This window comes from Adiantum capillus-veneris, chromosome 22, assembly GCF_014529385.1.
Source record: "Adiantum capillus-veneris isolate H3 chromosome 22, ASM1452938v2, whole genome shotgun sequence".
Lineage (NCBI taxonomy): Eukaryota > Viridiplantae > Streptophyta > Polypodiopsida > Polypodiales > Pteridaceae > Adiantum > Adiantum capillus-veneris.
In genome coordinates, this window is record NC_140952.1 from 48,801,068 (window position 1) to 48,818,943 (window position 17,876).

General features: G+C 41.5%; 1 protein-coding gene and 1 pseudogene across 2 annotated transcripts; both read left to right on the top strand.

Moving 5' to 3' along the window:
• Positions 1-3,752: 3,752 nt before the first annotated feature.
• Positions 3,753-17,744, top strand: LOC147429305 (EID1-like F-box protein 2 pseudogene; annotated as a pseudogene). The gene is made up of 2 exons (XR_015185832.1): positions 3,753-3,966; positions 4,629-17,744. The product of XR_015185832.1 is annotated as an EID1-like F-box protein 2 pseudogene (transcript).
• On the top strand, positions 5,430-5,917 carry LOC147429306 (EID1-like F-box protein 2). Its single transcript, XM_086495005.1, has 2 exons — positions 5,430-5,572; positions 5,677-5,917. Exons 1-2 carry the CDS (start codon positions 5,430-5,432, stop codon positions 5,915-5,917), a joined length of 384 nt encoding a protein of 127 aa, XP_086351131.1.
• Positions 17,745-17,876: the final 132 nt, after the last annotated feature.

Sequence of the window (17,876 nt, forward strand, 5' to 3'; positions counted from 1 at the left end):
AGAGTCTCAAAATCACATCTTTCCACTGAGTCGAACCATGTAGCCACGTCATCTTCCAGAGTCAATCCAAATCCCACAAACTGTGTTGCAAAATCCAAAACTTCCTCTGCTCTAATTACTCTTTTGAAAGCCGCCACGTGATCTCTCGGATCTTTATCTCCGACGTAATTCTTGTTTACCCATTTCTTGATCTGGGATGGTTTAACTCGCCGATTGTCTACAAGTCTAACCATAGACTCTCCCAATTCTGCTCACTTCAAGCCTTCTACTATGCCTAGGTTCTTCTTCGAAGGGATTAGTCGTTCTGTTGGAGATTGGTCCTTGAGAAGACAAGTCTGCCATCTCTGTGATCATTTCATCTCTTGTTATCGCTCTAGGGTAAGGGAGCCAGTTTAGAGGCGTTTTGTGGAAACGTGATGTTTTTGGGGGGGATTTTGCAAATCTCATCATTTTCAATATTTATGCATTGCACGAGATTCCTCATGAAAAGGTGAATCTAATGATACCAAAATCAATATTTTTTAGATTTTATTTGAATGCTCCATTTGAAACAATTCAACTTTTGAGGCATTTTGAAGCATTAGAGACACTCAAGACCCAGTAATGGTACACTTTTCAGCAAATCACAACATGACACATAAGCAAGATTCTTGGAATATGCCAAATTTCTTGCCTCTAAATTGGAGGTGGATATGTATCTAACCCGGGGGCCAAAAAATTTCGTCTCTAAACTGGCTCCCTTACCCTAGAACGGAATCGGGGTGGCTCCCTTTTTGGAACTCTTGAATTCTCATGTTTGGTGGAGATATCTATGGTCTTTCATTTGACCAAATATCCACCTATGGCTAATGCAATCCATGGATTTGTGCTTTCTACAACTCTGTATTCTCGTCCATACTTGTCAACAACTATAGACTTCCATTGATAGTCGACTCCGTATGCATAGACATATAAGAGCTTGTAATCTGTCAGCTATTCTGGGTATGGCTCTGATCACCTATAAAGGTTGACCTCACTGTCGTCAACGTATCTATACAGTCCTTTACTCTCATGGTCTGTCATCCAAACTCTTTCAACAAGCTTGGTCTACACACACCCGAGAAGAAGAGTATTTTAATGTCGTCGGAAGAGACCTTAAAGATCTATCCGACGAGGAGAGTTGAACTCAAGACTTGTTATTCAAGAGGGAAATGGCATAACCAATCTACCACACTTGGGTGATAGAAAGGTTATACCATCCTCTTTTTATTAGCATACACTCTCTCTCTCTCTCTCTCACTCACACACACACACACACACCCGAGAAGAAGAGTATTTTAACGTCGTAGGAAACTATCCCAAGAGAGAGAAAGGGGGGAGGGGGGCGGGGTGGGGAGGGGTACTCTCCATAGTAACATCAACTCACACTTGTTGTCTTCTCTCTTTTCAAAGAATTTTTGGAAAAAAAATCTTTGAATAGATTTCCTTGGCTTTGCAATGAGTGCCTTTTGTTTCTACCACCAATCCAAAAATTATTTGTTTTAAAAAATTACCTTCCCTTTTTCATGAGAAAAAAGGGAAGGCATCACTAAGGCCTCACCCCTTTGGGGCATGCCAAAATAGCTTAAACCTTTCAATTTTTAAAGTGATAGTAGGGCTAAAAATTAGCTTCGACATTCCAGGAGAGAAACATGGATCACCTTTATTTTAGTAAATACTATCCGTACTAACTCATGGTGCGACTCAGCTCTTAAGTCCCTTCTAATCCTGTCAAAAAAATATGCTCCTAAGGCCCCACACCTTGTTTCACAACGCAAACCTTTGTGAAACGGAGGAGGGTGTACATGTGGACGGCCACGATCTAGTGTAGGAGGCAACACGAAAGGATCTTATGGGGCTCGGAAGCAATGTTTCGGAAAAACCGATTTCAAAAACATATAACATTTGCTTTAGGATAGATTCAAAGAGGAAAATTTTGCAAAATAACCATCATTTTTTGCAATTTAACTCTTATTTTCTTAAATTTTTTCAAGCGGATTTTCTCCTTTTCCCTCTCTTCAACCGGTTTGTGAACTAGCTAAAGGTGAAGCTAAGGGTGGGTTCACAAATGAGCGGCGGAAGAAAACGGCTCTGCAGGCCTTGTTCCAAGCGGAACTCCGAGAAAATGGGACTTCCACCGGGAGGGCGTTCACAAAGGGCGGAGGTAGCACGCATGGCAAAGCTTGCTTGGCACCATGCGATTGGAGTCGAGAAACCTGACAGGGTGGAAGTCTCACTCGGGCGAGAGGGGGGGGGGGGGGGGGGGGGGGGGGGGGTCGGAAGATGGAATTGGGGGGGTGGAAGAAAAGCTCTGCTGACATGGACGACCTTTTCCCCACTTCCTCCGCCTTATGTGAACACACTTGTCCAAATGGAGCTTTTTAATTGGAGCAATTGCCCCCTACTTTCTTCCACCGCCTCAATGTGAACCCAGCCTAAGGTACACTTTTCCCGAACACTGCTTGGAAGATATTTCCTTGAAGCGTCCAGAGACGTCTCTGCGACTGCGACCTAGGCTGTTTCAAAAGGGTGACCTTATGCTTTTCTTCACTCGGCCATCAATCGGATTTTGTCCTTTGCCCCCTCTCTTCAACCGGCTGCTCTGGTTTGTGAACCAGCTAAAGGCTAAGCTGAGGCACAAGCGTCCAGAGACCTACTGCGAGCTAGGCTGCCTCAAAAGGGTGACCTTATGGTTTTCTTTACTCGGCCTCTTTCCCTGCAGGTAACCCTCGCTTCTCCTCTCGTCACCTTTTCGCACCTGAACTGCTATCTTCGCTTAGGTTTTCTGCTTTTGTTTTCTCGTAAATTCCTGCGATCGTCAATTCAAGAGTGTTTTTGTTTAGCGTTTCTGCTGTTTTTTATTTAGATTGATGCAAACTGCTTTGTTTAGGGTTTCTTAGGTGCACTCCATGATGCAGAATCGCTTTTGAATTCATGTTGCTATAACAAATCATCTTTTTTGGGTTTTTTGAAGCGTAATATATGATGCAAAATGCTTTTGTTTAGGAGTATGATTGTGGTTTTTCTATGTTGCGAACATTTGCGAAGTATGTTTTGTAGGTTTAACTATTTTTAGGTACAAATGTACTGATGGATTACTGGTGGGCTTAAGATACTTTGTTGTAAGTAATCATGATTGTGCCATAGATGACTCAGAACTTGCTTGTTAAGGTCTATGCAGTGAGCTATAGCTATTGAATCTATGCCTTTGTACGGAGCCTGCATGTGTCATCGATTTGTTTATATAGCCTCCATCTGCTATAGTATAAAGTGTCTATTCACAAGTATGAGCAAATCTGTGCATGTAGACTTGGTGTTTCTGTGGAGTTCTTTCCAGGCAGAGCACTAAGGATATTTACTTGTTGTTGTAAGTAATCATGATTGTGCCATAGATGACTCAGAACTTGCTTGTTAAGGTCTATGCACCAAGCTATAGCTATTGAATCTATGCTTTTGTACGGAGCCTGCATGTGTCATTGATTTGTTTATTTAGCCTCCATCTGCCATAGTATAAAGTGTCAATTCACAAGTACGAGCGAATCTGTGGATGCAGACTTGGTGTTTCTGTGGAGTTCTTTCCAGGCAGAGCACTTAAAGGATATTTTCTTGTTGTTGCAGGTATCCATGTTCTATTGTAAACCGACGTGTGTTAATCTATGCCATCGTCGGAGTTTCCGTGAACTGTAGCAGCCATGGCGGAGCAAAGGTTAAGATAGTTCAGGTGTTTTGGCTCTGTTAGCATTGCTGCCAATGGGAGGTTTGAGCACTTTGGTACTCTAGCTAGCCTTGTGTACATGACATTGTACACCAAAAGTTGGTGCTTCATCAATAAAACTGCAGGCAGTTTTTTTCTCAAGATCTGACCTTATCACAATAGTGCAAAACTTTTGCATCAAAAGGGTGGAAGTTTTCTTTACTCGGCCACACCACCTGCCTCTTTCCCTGCAGGTAATCCTCGCTTCTCCTCTGGCCACATTTTCGCTCTTGCACTGCTATCTTCGCTTAGGTTTTCTGCTTTTGTTTTCTCGTAAATGCCTGCGATCGTCAATTCAAGAGTGTTTCTGTTTAGCATTCTTGCTGTTTTTTATTTTGGGGTTTTACTCATGAATTGATGCAAACTGCTTTGTTTAGGGTTTCTGAGGTGCACTCCATGATGCAGAATGGTTTGTGAATTCATGTTGCTATAACAAATCACCTTTTGGGTGTTTTGAAGTGTAATATGTGATGCAAAGTGCTTTTCTTTAGGAGTATGATTGTCGTTTTTCTATGTTACGAACATTTGCGAAGTATGTTTTGTAAGTTAAACTATTTTTAGGTACAAATCTACTGATGGATTACTGGTGGGCTTAAGATACCTTGTTGTAATTGATCATGGTTGTGCCATAAATGACTCAGAACTTGCTTGTTAAGGTCTATGCAGTGAGCTATAGCTATTGAATCTATGCTTTTGTACGGAGCCTGCATGTGTCATCGATTTGTTTATATAGCCTCCATCTGCTATAGTATAAAGTGTCAATTCACAAGTATGAGCAAATCTGTGCATGTAGACTTGGTGTTTCTGTGGAGTTCTTTCCAGGCAGAGCACTAAGGATATTTACTTGTTGTTGCAGGTATCCATATTTTAGTGTAAACCGATATGTGTTAATCTATGCCGTCGTTGGAGTTTCTGTGAGTTGTAGCAGCCATGGCAGAGCAAAAGTCAAGATAGCTGAGGTGTTTTGGCTCTAACAGAATTTCTTCTGTCAGAATTGACCCTTATTTTATACCTTTTGAGGATTGGCACCAGAATTTAACATCTTTGGTTATTGCATTTGGCATTGCTGCCAATGGGAGGTTTGAGCACTTTGGTACTCTAGCTTGCCTTGTGTACATGACATTGTACACCAAAAGTTGGTGCTTCATCGATAAAACTGCAGGCAGTTTTTTTCTCAAGATCTGACCTTATCACAATTGTGCAAAACTTTTGCATCAAAAGGGTGAAAGTTATACACAAGAATTGTTAGCCAGCAGAATTCAAGCTTTGTGTTGTATCAAAATGGTGGAGGATGTAACGCCTATGCCGTGTTTGGTGCAAAGGGGAGCGGAGCAAAATATCGCAGAAAGAATCCAAGATTTTTTAGCGGGCAAGGCCCCCTAGTGCTGGTTGTCACTGCAATGGCGGTAATAAGAAGACCTACACAGAGGCCCCTGTGATATACAATTGCATTGGCTGCAGCAATGATAAAGCTTCTGCAGGTTTGGAGAGGGTTCGCTTGGAAGGCTGTTACACAGATCTGCTGATGAACGTGTGCTTTCATTAGTTGTTAAACACGCCAACTGCCATCTGTTTCTTGTCATGATTATGCAAGAAAACCAGGGTGATTTCAGATCACCATCTTTGGCGCAAGTTCTGTCGATCTCGTGCGCCGAGGATGGTGTCTGACCTTGTTGGCGCCAAAACAGGCAGATTGATGGTGGATAGCGAGCGCTTGGTAAGATTTTCCTTTATTGTGCTGGCTGCTATCAATCGACTTTATCCTCCCAACTACCCAATGCAGGCAGTTGCCAGTCATTTGTGCATAAGACCAGATTTTCGCGCACATCAGGTCGTTTTTTTCTGATACCAAAGTGCTGAAGAGATATTTTGTATGTGTCTGATCCATGTGAACATGTTAATAGTCCAGAGGATGTTGGTTTGTTCCGAGGAGTGTTCAGAAGCCTTGACAAATCTGATACCAAGAAGCTTCTCATTATAAAGAGAGTGCCGATAAGCGAGGATGAGAACTGTCCGTATTGCAAAGCAGGGGTATGGAACATCAAGCGTGCGCAGATGATTCCCAAGATTGCAAGTACAATGCTGGCTGCTTACAATGAAAACAGAGACTATTCTGTTTGCCTGAATGGCCATGCCAATGGCTGATGTGCATTGCTACACCTCTCGGAGTCAGATGATTCTGACGAGGATAAGTAGTACAGTTTTTTTTATTGGTTTGCTTATCGATTCTGCCCTTTTGTGAGCTATTGGTTTTTTCCTTGTTCTTTTCATATACCACAAACTATATAGTATCTCTTTTGTTTTCTGCTTGTTTGCTTCGTAGCTGTTGCCTTGCCTCTTCTTCTCTCTATCAGCATGTCTTCTTGGCATTTGCACAGCAATCTCTTCGACTATCGTGACCCTTTTGTACTTTAGTTAGAAGTACCACCTTGGGAAATTGACTGCACATGACACATTTATTGTATGATATTATGACTGCATTCTGCTGTATATGAAACCATCGCTTTTGCCGTCTGCGAAGAGCATTGTCTCCCATTTTATTGCCTGTTGGCGTACTGGCTGAGAACAAGATGGTTTGTATGATTGTGCTCCGCACCCTCTTTAGTGTCCATGTAACCAGAATGACGTATCATCGTATACCTTCGACATATGTACAAACTTGCCCACGCTCTTGTAGATGGTCACATATACACATCATGTTGTGGATCGTCAAGACTAGCTTTCATGGTGTCAACATGCCAATGAAAAAGTTTACTACACAATAGATTGAAAAAGACTAGCCTTTATGGTGTCAACATGCCAATGAAAAAGAGTGAAGGTGGAAAACTAGATTGATTGATTCAAGGGAAAATTACCAAAATATCTCTCAAATTTCAAAAATTCCCAATATACCCTTGCATCATTGTTGGATGGATTTGCTCCAATTTTTACATAGTCTAATGTGTATGACAATGGATATCTACATTTTAGCATCTTAGACAAAACTATTCACCAATGAGCTCACAAATAGACACATTTGTGTCCAAAAATGTTTAAAAGATTTCATTTGAAGAACACTCAATCTTCTATTCAGGAGAATCAATCTTCATATGAAGAGTTGCAAAATAAATTGTTTTTTTGAGCACCTTGGGAATTTTTGAAATTTGAGGGGTATTTTTGGAATTTTCACAAATTATAGAGGTATTTTGGTAATTTTCCCTTGATTTAACTTGAAAGCGCATACAATGGGCTAAGTATATAGAGTTGGCTTAGGCGTTTCATTTGGCATTTCTAATGATAGCAGACAAGGATTCCAAATCAACCCATGCAAGTTGCAAACTCGTGAGTGACCTTTCAAGCCACTTTAGGAGTTCAATAATTAACTTTAGGTGAGTACATGCGCATTGGTAATGACCCCATGAGTACCCACACTCTTAATACTTTTTTCACATGGTTCTATGCCACACATGCATCCCAATAGGATAGAGGAGATACACACCAACTTAGGACAAAGCCCATCATTCCCAACATGTCACCCAAAATTCTCACACTTCAGAGAAGTTCTTGCACTAATTGCTCTAAAACACGAAGAGAATCGGGAGAAAACAAGGTGAAAGTTCACATTGGTATTCTAAAACATTTGAAACAATTGGGAAATCAAGTCGTGTACTTTTATATGACTTTGAAAAGAATGAGAAGACTCGTTGACAAACTAAAACCTAGAGAAGATTTTAACCGTGCACATGAAAACGATGCAATGAGAGTAAGAAATAAGAATTTTTTGAATGTATGCCTCACTTTGCTCCTAAAAGGCATTTTGTGTACGGTTCACACTTGACTCATATCTTCATACTTGGTAAATGTATGCAAGTAACAAATGAATGTTAAAAGCCAGTGTCGATTTTTTTTTTTTGCCATGAGTGTTGTTTAAAATTGTAGAATCTTGGTTAGATTCCAAGCTTGTCTTGAAGAAAATTAGCAAATTTTAAAGGAAAGTTGTTTGTCATTTTTTCTTTGTTCAAACAAGGTGAAGACTACAAGGTGAAGTCTTCACCGGGGCCTTCGAAAAGCAAAAATGTGACTAGTGAGGGGTCGTGAGAGTTAAAAATCTATTGGTAAATGCTCATAATGATCTGAGAGAGAGAGAGAGAGAGAGAGAGAGAGAGAGAGAGAGAGTGAGTGTTTGGTCTTTGAAAGAAATCTTTTATTTAGTCCTTAATGTCAAGTTGTGGAATTTAGTTTACTTCTTAAGCAGTGTATTTTTAACCGGTTAGATTTGCAAAAACTTGGCTAGAGTACGAGACGGCCTTGACAAAAACTTGTAAATATTTACAAGTTTTATTGTAAAAACCGACAAATCTTTAATATGCTGAGCTAAAAACCAGCAAACTTTCAAGTGCCTTTAATTTCTTTGGTTAGAAAAAAATGTTTTTGGCAAGACGTGTTCTTAAGTTTAAAATAAATTGTGTATTAAAAAAAAAAATCAAAAGTTTTTAAAAGTTTATTATGTTCAAACTTCTAATCATTTGTTGCACCCTTTTCAAAATATACTAAATGTAACGCTGGGAAAGATCATGTGAAAGGCTTTCTCTTCAATGCTCTTCAAGACTTTTAAGGCTCCTTTGAGGGACACTTGTCAAACATCAAGAATTGGACGACCTTCATCCATATGGATACTAAGCCCTTTAGAGGCTAGAAACTTGCTTTTGGTGAGTCCCACCAAATACTGTATGTTTCTACAATTTGATAGGAAAAACTAGCCAAAAGGGATCCTCTCTTGATTCAGACACAAATAGGAGCTACATTTTTGCTCAGCAAAGTAGTTCGTTTTGCACATCATTCGCAGGTGTCCTTTTGTCACACAACTTTGTAAATCAACAACTCAATGCTGAGAGTACTAGAAGTGGGAGAAATGTAACACATTCCAAACAATGGTTCCTCATCAATCATGTCATAAATTATAACTTATCACACGACAATTGATGAGCTCATCAACCGTCGCCGACCTAGCTCTTTTTAACATTGTGTTGACAATCTGTTGTTGAATAGCAATCATGTTTTGAATTATCTCCACTTGCTTATGCTTTCATGCTTGTCAAAATGTTATCCTTTGGGATGCGCAAAGGGGGTTAAAAGTTTGTATTTATTGGAGTCTTACATCTCTGATCAGAAGACTCGATGGGAATTTTTTTTGCCTTTGGTGGAATTTACCTACAATAACACGATTCACTCGTCAGCGGGGAAGGCGCCATTTGAGATAATTGAAGGTTCCGCTCTTTCTCAAAACTAAAGACGAGATTTTTGAAGCCGACCAGTCCACGAGGGATTGGGATACTGCTTTTGCCAAGGTCCGTGAGGCTTTGGAGAAGTCTCAAGTACGACATAAGAAGGCAGCAGATCAACATTGACGAGACTTGAAATTAAAGGAAGACGATTGTGTGCTCTTACATTTTGAGAAGGCACGCCTAAGAAAACGAAAGGGAAAGGAGCGGCTTTTTCCAAAGCTCAGCATGAGGTATTATGGCCCTTTCCAGATTAAAGAAAAGATAAATGATGTCTCCTTTCGACTCAAGCTGCCCGATACTTGGAAGATTCACAATGCATTCCAGGTGAGTCTCTTGAAGCCTTTTAAAGGTGAGGTGTGGAGCCTGATGAGTAACCCGAAGTGGAAGAGCGCGAGGAGATACTCATTGCTGAACAATTTTGGCACACAAGGAAAGAAAAGTAGTGATTCGGCGGTTCTTAGTTAAATTCAAGAACTATCCGGCATTAGATGCGAAGTGGATGGAGGAGGAGGACCTAGCAGATACTCCTCAGATTTTGAAACTTTACCTTGAAGCATTCGGTTTAGCTACATCTACTCCGAGAGATCCCACATATCAGCAGGGTTGAATCTGGTGCAGAGGGATTGCACAAGAGGGGTGTCAATCCGCTCTTTTGTCACAGATTACTTGGATTGAATAGAGTCAGTGATATCCATTTAGGTTTCAGGGATACTTCGGGGCTGACAGAGCTGTACGAAAATCCGCCAGAAGCGCTAGCTGCTTTTTGGGCCCTATGCTTTTGAGTTTTGGGGCCCTACTTTTAGCATCCCTTGTATCAATAAATAAATCCCAAGGGTCTCACTTCTCAGAGCATATGGACGCAGAGTCTGAGAGCGAGCACCCGCGGTAGTTGTACTTTGCTCGAAGATTAATATAAAAAGAAATATCGAAAGGGGCGCCAATTTTTGGAGCCAATCTCTCTTGGCACGGAACTATGCCGGACCATGTCGACTCTTTATGTGTGAAGTATTTGAAGTGAATCTCAATTGTGTCGTGACAGAATCTAAACTTGGGGTGTCCAAGTTTGTTACAAATGCCCTCCGTTTGCATCTACTGGAAACAATCTAGTGCCTAGCCAACATATCCACCAATTAGTGCACTCCATACAGCCGTGCTGCGAACAGAAATTTTGTCAACTAGCGATCCAAACCTTCCTGGCCACATTCATGTTCTGCATATCCTCCTGTAAGAGCATTCCAGGAAATTGTGTCCCGAGTTGGAAGCAAATACTTCCTGCGCTTTTGAAAGGAAATTACACTAGGCATACACATGACCAAGATGCTACCAACATGAAGGTCGTTCTCTAAGCCTCTTTCTGCAACATCACAATTAAATTTCTTCACACTTATGCATGGATCCTGAGGCATAATTAAAAATATTTAACAGAATACCCTGTTTTCATTTGCCTGAGAGAGCTCAAGGCTACCTCATGAAGCCCATTTTCAGCATAACCTGCAATCAGTTCATTCCAGAAAACTGTCTCTCTATTTGGAAGATTGTCAAACACCTCTTTTGCTTTTACAAATCTACTGATGGATTACTGGTGGGCTTAAGATACTTTGTTGTAATTCATGATGAATGTGCCATAAATGACTCAGAACTTGCTTGTTAAGGTCTATGCAGTGGGCTATAGCTATTGAATCTATGTTTTTGTACGGAGCCTGCATGTGTCATCGACTTGTTTATTGAGCCTCCATCTGCTATAGTATAAAGTGTGGATGTAGACTTGGTGTTTCTGTGGAGTTCTTTCCAGGCAGAGCACTTAAAGGATATTTTCTTGTTGTTGCAGGTATTGTAAACCGACATGTGGGAGTTTCCGTGAATTGTAGCAGCCATGGCGGAACAAAGGTTAAGATTGGCATCAGAATTCAGCATCTTTGGTTATTGCATTTGGCATTGCTGCCAATGGGAGGTTTGAGCACTTTGGTACCCTAGCTTGCCTTGTGTAATCTAGAATCGTTAGCCAGCAGAATTCAAACTTTGTGTTGTATGAAAAATGGTGGAGGATGTAGTGCCTATGCCGTGTCTGGCGCAAAGAGGAGAGGAGCATAATATCGCAGAAATAATCCAAGATGTTTTAGTGGATAAGGCCGCTAATGCTGTTTATCACTGCAATGGCGGTAATAAGAAGACCTACACAGAGGCCCCTGTGATAGATAATCGCATTGGCTGCAGCAATGGTAAAGCGTCTGCAGGTTTGAAGAGGGTTCGCTTGGAAGGTTGTTACACAGATCTGTGTGATGAACGTGTGCTTTCATTAGTTGCTAAACACGCCAATTGGAACCCTTTTTCCATCTGTTTGTTGTCATGTTTATGCAAGAAGACCAGGGCGATTTCAGATCGCCATCTTTGGCGCGAGTTCTGTCGATCTCGTGCGCCGAAGATGGTGTCTGACCTTCTTGTTGGCGCCAAAAACAGGCAGATTGATGGTGGATGGCGGGCGCTTGGTAAGCTTTTCCTTTATTGTGCTGGCTGCTTACAATCGGCTTTATCCTCCAACCACCCAATGCAGGCAGTTGCCGGTCATTCTGTGCGCGAGACCAGATTTTCGCGCACATCAGGTCGTTTTTTTCTGATACCAAAGTGTCGAAGTGATATTCTGTATGTGTCTGATCCATGTGAACATGCTAATACTCCAGAGGACGTCGGTTTGTTCCGAGGAGTATTCAGCAGCTTTGACAAATCTGAAACCAAGAAGCTTCTCATTATAAAGAGAGTGCCCATAAGCGAGGGGGAGTATTGTCCGTATTGCAAAGTAGGGGTATGGAACATGAAGCGTGCGCAGATGATTCCCAAGAGTGCAAGTACAAGGTTGGCTGCTTACAATGAAACAATAGACTATTCTGTTTGCCTCAATGGCCATGTGATAGGCGGATGCGCGTTGCTACACCTCACGGAATCAGAAGAATCTGACGAGGATAAGTAGAAGCTTCTCGATTCTGCCCTTTTCTAAGCTATTGGTTTTTTTTCTTGTTCTTTCCATATACTACACTAACTACATAGTATCGTTTTTGTTTTTTGCTTGTTTGCTTCATTGTTGTTGCCTTGCCTCTTCTTCTCTCTATCAACATATGTTTTTGATACTGTGGAATGATGGGGGTATTGAGCTACAGAAGCAGCCTTGTGTTGTGTATATGGCATGTGGGGTCTTCTTGGCATTTGCACAACATGCTCTTCAACTATCTTGAGAGACCTGCCCTTTTGTACTTCAGTTAGAAGTACCACCTTGGGAAATTGACCGTGCATGACACATTTAATGTATGATATCATGACTCTGCATTCTGTTGTTTATGAAACAATCTCTTTTGCCGTCTGTGAAGAGCATTGTCTACCGTTCTACTGCATGTTTGGTGTATTGGCTGAGAACAAGATGGTTTGTATGACTGTGCGCCACACCCCTTTATGTTTGGCTTAGAGCTTGGTCAGTGTGGTCAGTGATTGCTGGAAGAACATCAATTTCTCAAGAAGAATGGATGTATTTGGCCCAAGGTTTTGGGTTCAACCCGGTGCCGGTGTAACCAGAATGACGTATCATACATATGTAAAAACTTTCCCACGCTCTTGTAGATGGTTACATATACACATCATGTTGTAGAGTTAGGGTGGATTTTGAAGACTACCATTCATGGTGTTAACAACTTAACATGCCAATGACGAAGTTAATTACATAATAGAGATAGAGTAGAATGTAGGTGCAAAACTAGATTGATTGATTTAACCTGAAAGTGTGTACAAAGGGTTCATTATATAGAGCTGGCTTAGACATCTCATCTAACATCACTGATGACACCATACAAAGGCTCCAAATCAGCCCATGCAAGTTGTAAACTCGTGGGTGACCTCTCACGCCACTTTTAAGAGTCCATTAACTAACTCTAGTAATGACCCCCATGGGTACCCACACCCTTAAGTGCCTTTTCCACATGCTACCACATGGTTTTGTGCCACATATGCATGCTAGTAGGATAGAAGAGATACACACCAACATAGCACAAAGCCCACAATTCTCAACAACCTTCCCCTTGGGGTTTGGAGTATGGACTATGACAAAAGAAAATAGTTACGCAAAACTAAGCTGACCATCATCCCCAATCAAGAGGACCATCTCCAATCCAAGAGACAACTGATGATAAACACTCCAACCTAAGAGCACAACTCCGCTATAGGAGTCCAACACACATCTCTAGTCCAAGAGTCTGCAAAAAACTTTCATTGCCACAACTTCATTGTTTGTCCTCCTCCACTCCTACTTCTTCATCTTCTGACTTTGCTATCCGTACCATCTTGGTGTTGTTGCTGCCATGGTTGATACCGTAGTTTGCTCAAGAGCTTTATTGAATGAAAATGAAAAGCTAAGTAACACTAATGCAAAATAGAAAGTGATGCTAATTCTCCTCCCCTTGAAAGGAGATCTCTCTTTTGCTCTCCCATTGTGCCTTTAAGCGGTCTTAGCGCTTGGTTTTTATGCGAAGGCCAGTATCTAAACTCCGTACAGACCCACATGATGATGTATGTGTAGATATACATTGCTTTGTGATATGCCATGAGTAAAAAAATTTAACTTTAGAATTACAATGTTTTAATCAGAGAGATTGCGTTTAAAACTTTGCTTGCCACTTTTGAATCTTTGAAAAAATTGCTTTAAATCTCTCTTCGAGCTGAAGCGTTTGCTGGGCAATTCCTTCTTTGAGACCTTTTTATTGAAGCTCGAGGATGCCTTTGAGTGCTTGAATTTGAAAACCTTGGTCGGTTTTGTAATCGGGGCTCTTGGGATTGCTTTGAAAACTTGTGAGCCTTTTGAATGCTCGAGCAAACCTTGGCTACTACTGTAGCGCAAGAACTGCACCTTGCAAGGGCTTGGGGCTTTGCTCTTATGTTGCATCCCTAGTGGGGTCGAGGCTTTGAGCAGCGGGACGTGGGAAAGGGCCTACCACCATCGGTAGCGCGTGTAGGTAATCGGCATCAGGGGCAGGCACAGGCAGGATGCTGAGCATCGGGTAGCGGCTCACAAAAGGGTTGACGCGTGTGAATGAAGCCTTGCGGACCCGTCAACGCTACAAGCCACAATTTACTCAAGTCCTCAAATCCGCCACGTTCCTCGATTGCTAAAATTGGACAATCGACCCCACAACCTCGCAAAGCCAGGGAATACCTTCTCAATTTGAGCTAGCCAACAAGTCCATAAACCTTGCTTGATTTATGCTCCGAATAAATGCAATATAACCTATTCTAGGCAAAGCTTCACACACACACACACACAATGAAAACAGAGACTATTATATTTGCCCTTGATTGCTTCATTGTTGTTGCCTTGCCTCTTCTTCTCTCTATCAGCATGTTTTTATGATATTGTGGAATGATGGGGGTATTGAGCTCCAGAAGCAGCCTTGTGTTGTGTATATGGCATGTGGGGTCTTCTTGGCATTCGCACAGCATGCTCTTCGACTATCTTGAGAGACCTGCCCTTTTGTACTTCAGTTAGAAGTACCACCTTGGGAAATTGACCGTGCATGACACATTTATTGTATGATATTATGACTTTGCATTCTGTTGTTTATGAAACAATCTCTTTTGCCGTCTGTGAAGAGCATTGTCTACCGTTTTACTGCATGTTTGGTGTAATGGCTGAGAACAAGATGGTTTGTATGACTGTGCGCCACACCCGTTTATGTTCACCCCCTTATGTTTGGCTTTGAGCTTGGCCAGTGTGGTCAGTGATTGCTGGAAGAACATCAATTTCTCAAGAAGAATGGATGTATTTGGCCCAAGGTTTTGGGTTCAACCCGGTGCCAATGTAACCAGAATGACGTATCATACATATGTAGTAACTTGCCCACGCTCTTGTAGATGGTTACATATACACATCATGTTGTAGAGGTAGGGTGGATCGTTAAGACTAGCATTCATGGTGCTAACATGCCAATGACGAAGTTAATTACATAATAGAGATTGAGTAGAACGTAGGTGCAAAACTAGATTGATTGATTTAACCTGAAAGTGTGTACAAAGGGTTCATTATATAGAGATGGCTTAGACATCTCATCTGGCATCACTGATGACACCAAACAAAGGCTCCAAATTAGTCCATGCAAGTTGCAAACTCGTGGGTGACCTCTTAGGCCACTTTTAAGAGTCCATTAACTAACTTTAGGTGAGTCCACACCCTTTAGTAATGACCCCCATGGGTACCCACACCCTTAAGTACCTTTTCCACATGCTACCACATGGTTTTGTGCCACATGCATGCCAGTAGGATAGAAGAGATACACACCAACATAGGACAAAGTCCACAATTCTCAACAACCTTCCCCTTGGGGTTTGGACTATGACAAAAGAAAATAGCTACGCCGAACTAAGCTGACCATCATCCCCAATCAAGAGGACCATCTCCAATCCAAGAAACAACTTATAATAAACACTCCAACCCAAGAGCACAACTCCGGTCCAGGAGTGTGTTGCTCTAGTCCAAGAGTCTGCAGCTGCCTTGGTCGATGCCATAGTTTGCTCAAGAGCTTTATTGAATGAAAATGAAAAGCTAAGTAACACTAATGCAAAATAGAAAAGTGATGCTAATTATCCTCCCTTGAAAGGAGATCTCTCTTTTGCTCTCCCATTGGGCCTTGGAGCGACTCCATACGAGTATATAAACTCCATCACCATCGGTAGCCCATGTAGGTAATCGACAACGTGGGCAGGTGGGGGCAAGATGCTGGGCACCGGGTAGCAACTCACAAAAGGGTTGACGCGTGTGAATGAACCCTTGCAGACCCGTCAGCGCTACAAGCCACAATTTACTCAAGTCCTCAAATCCGCCCACGTTCCTCGATTGCTAAAATTGGACAATCGACCCCACGACCTCACAGAGCCAGGGAGTACCTTCTCAATTTGAGCTAGCCAACAAGTCCATAAGCCTTGCTTGATTTATGCTCCGAATAAATGCAATATAATTTATTCCAGGCAGAGCTACACACACACACACACACACACACCTATTTTTTAGAAATAAAATTTAGTGGGATTGGTGTGTTGGATTAAGGGGCTTAGGGGCTTGTCATAGAGAGCTTGGAGAGAACTACCTCCACACACAGATAATGCAAGCAAGAGGTTTACGGGGATGAAGCAATTGAAGAGCTAAAAGTGTAAGAAATCAATAAAGAATCCAAATTAATGCAAGTGCTGGCACACACTAAAATCCAAGTGCAAGTAATCCTAATTAAATGTGATCATACACTAATCATGCAGAATCTGTCAAGAAGGGTAGTGGCTCTATGGAATGGTCAAGATTGTGCCCAAACTTGACGGATTAGACCACAACTAAAGTGCTAATCAAAGATGTGCAATTAGGGAGATTAATTAGAGAATGCTAATCTCACCAAGGCTCTGATACCACTTGTAGAGTTAGGGTGGATCGTTACGCCTGGCATTCATGGTGTTAACATGCCAATGGAAAAGTTAATTACACAATAGAGATAGAATAGAATGCAGGTGCAAAACTAGATTAATTGATTTAACCTGAAATTGTGTATTAAAGACTCATTATATAGAGTTGGCTTAGGCATCTCATCAAGCATCATTGATGACATCATACAAAGGCTCCAAAACAGCTCGTGCAAGTTGCAAACTCGTAGGTGACCTTTCAAGCCACTTTAGGAGTCCATAAACTAACTCTAGATGAGTCCCTCTAGTAATGACCGCCATGGGTACCCACACCCTTGAGTTCCTTTTCCACATGTTGCCACATGGTTCATATGTATCCCGGTAGGATAGAGGAGATACACACCAACATAAGGCAAAGCCCACAATTCCTAACTTTTGGTGAGCACCACCAAATGTTGTTTGTTTTGCAAATTTTGATGGGAAAAACAGGCACAAATAGAAGCTACATTTTTGCTCAGCAAAGAAGTCCGTTTTGCACATCACTCGTAGGTGTCCTTCTGTCCCACAGCTTTGTAAATCAACAACTCGATGTTGAGAGCACTAGAAGTGGGAGAAATGTAACGCATTCCAAACAATGGTTGCCCATCGTGTTATATCACATAAATTATGACATGACAACTGATAAACTCATCACCCGCCGCCAACCTAGCTTTTTTTAACATTATGTTGACATTCTGTTGTTGAATAGCAATCATGTTTTGAATTATCTCCACGTGCTCACGCTTTCATGCTTGTCAACATGTTATCCATGCGCAAAGGGGTTGAAATGTCTCTCTCTCCCTCTCCCGAAAGCAATCATGGGCCTCTCACTCGGAAGTTTTTGAGAATCACAAATAATTAGCCATGCCTGCTTGATTATGCACTCTCATTGCTTCTGTTTTATTTGCATATTCCTGCATTAGCATACATGCAAGACATGCACAAATAAGCTCTAGTATCTTTCTTGTCCACAAGCACTGAATGATCAACTGCGTGGGTTCCAACCTTCACACATTTCGCTATCTTTCAAGGGCAGCTAGTAGGGTAAAATCCATACTTTTATCTAGTACATAAATTTATTTCTACTTTAGAATGTTTATTGTACAGTGCTATGATGTTTTAAAGGTCATTTCCAACTTCTATTAAGTTAAACAAACATTTGGTTTAGTTTTGAAGAAAAATTGCTTTTTTTGTTAGTTTGCTTCTTTCATTTAGTTGGGACGTTGAAAGATTCTTTTTTGTGATTCTCTTGTGTCATCTATACACTCTCTTTTACCCTTTACTACTCTCTCTCTCTCTCTCTCTCTCTCTCTCTCTCTCTCTCTGTACACATATATTCTCGCAGTGTACACATATATTCCCCCTCTACTTAGGTCATTTTTTTG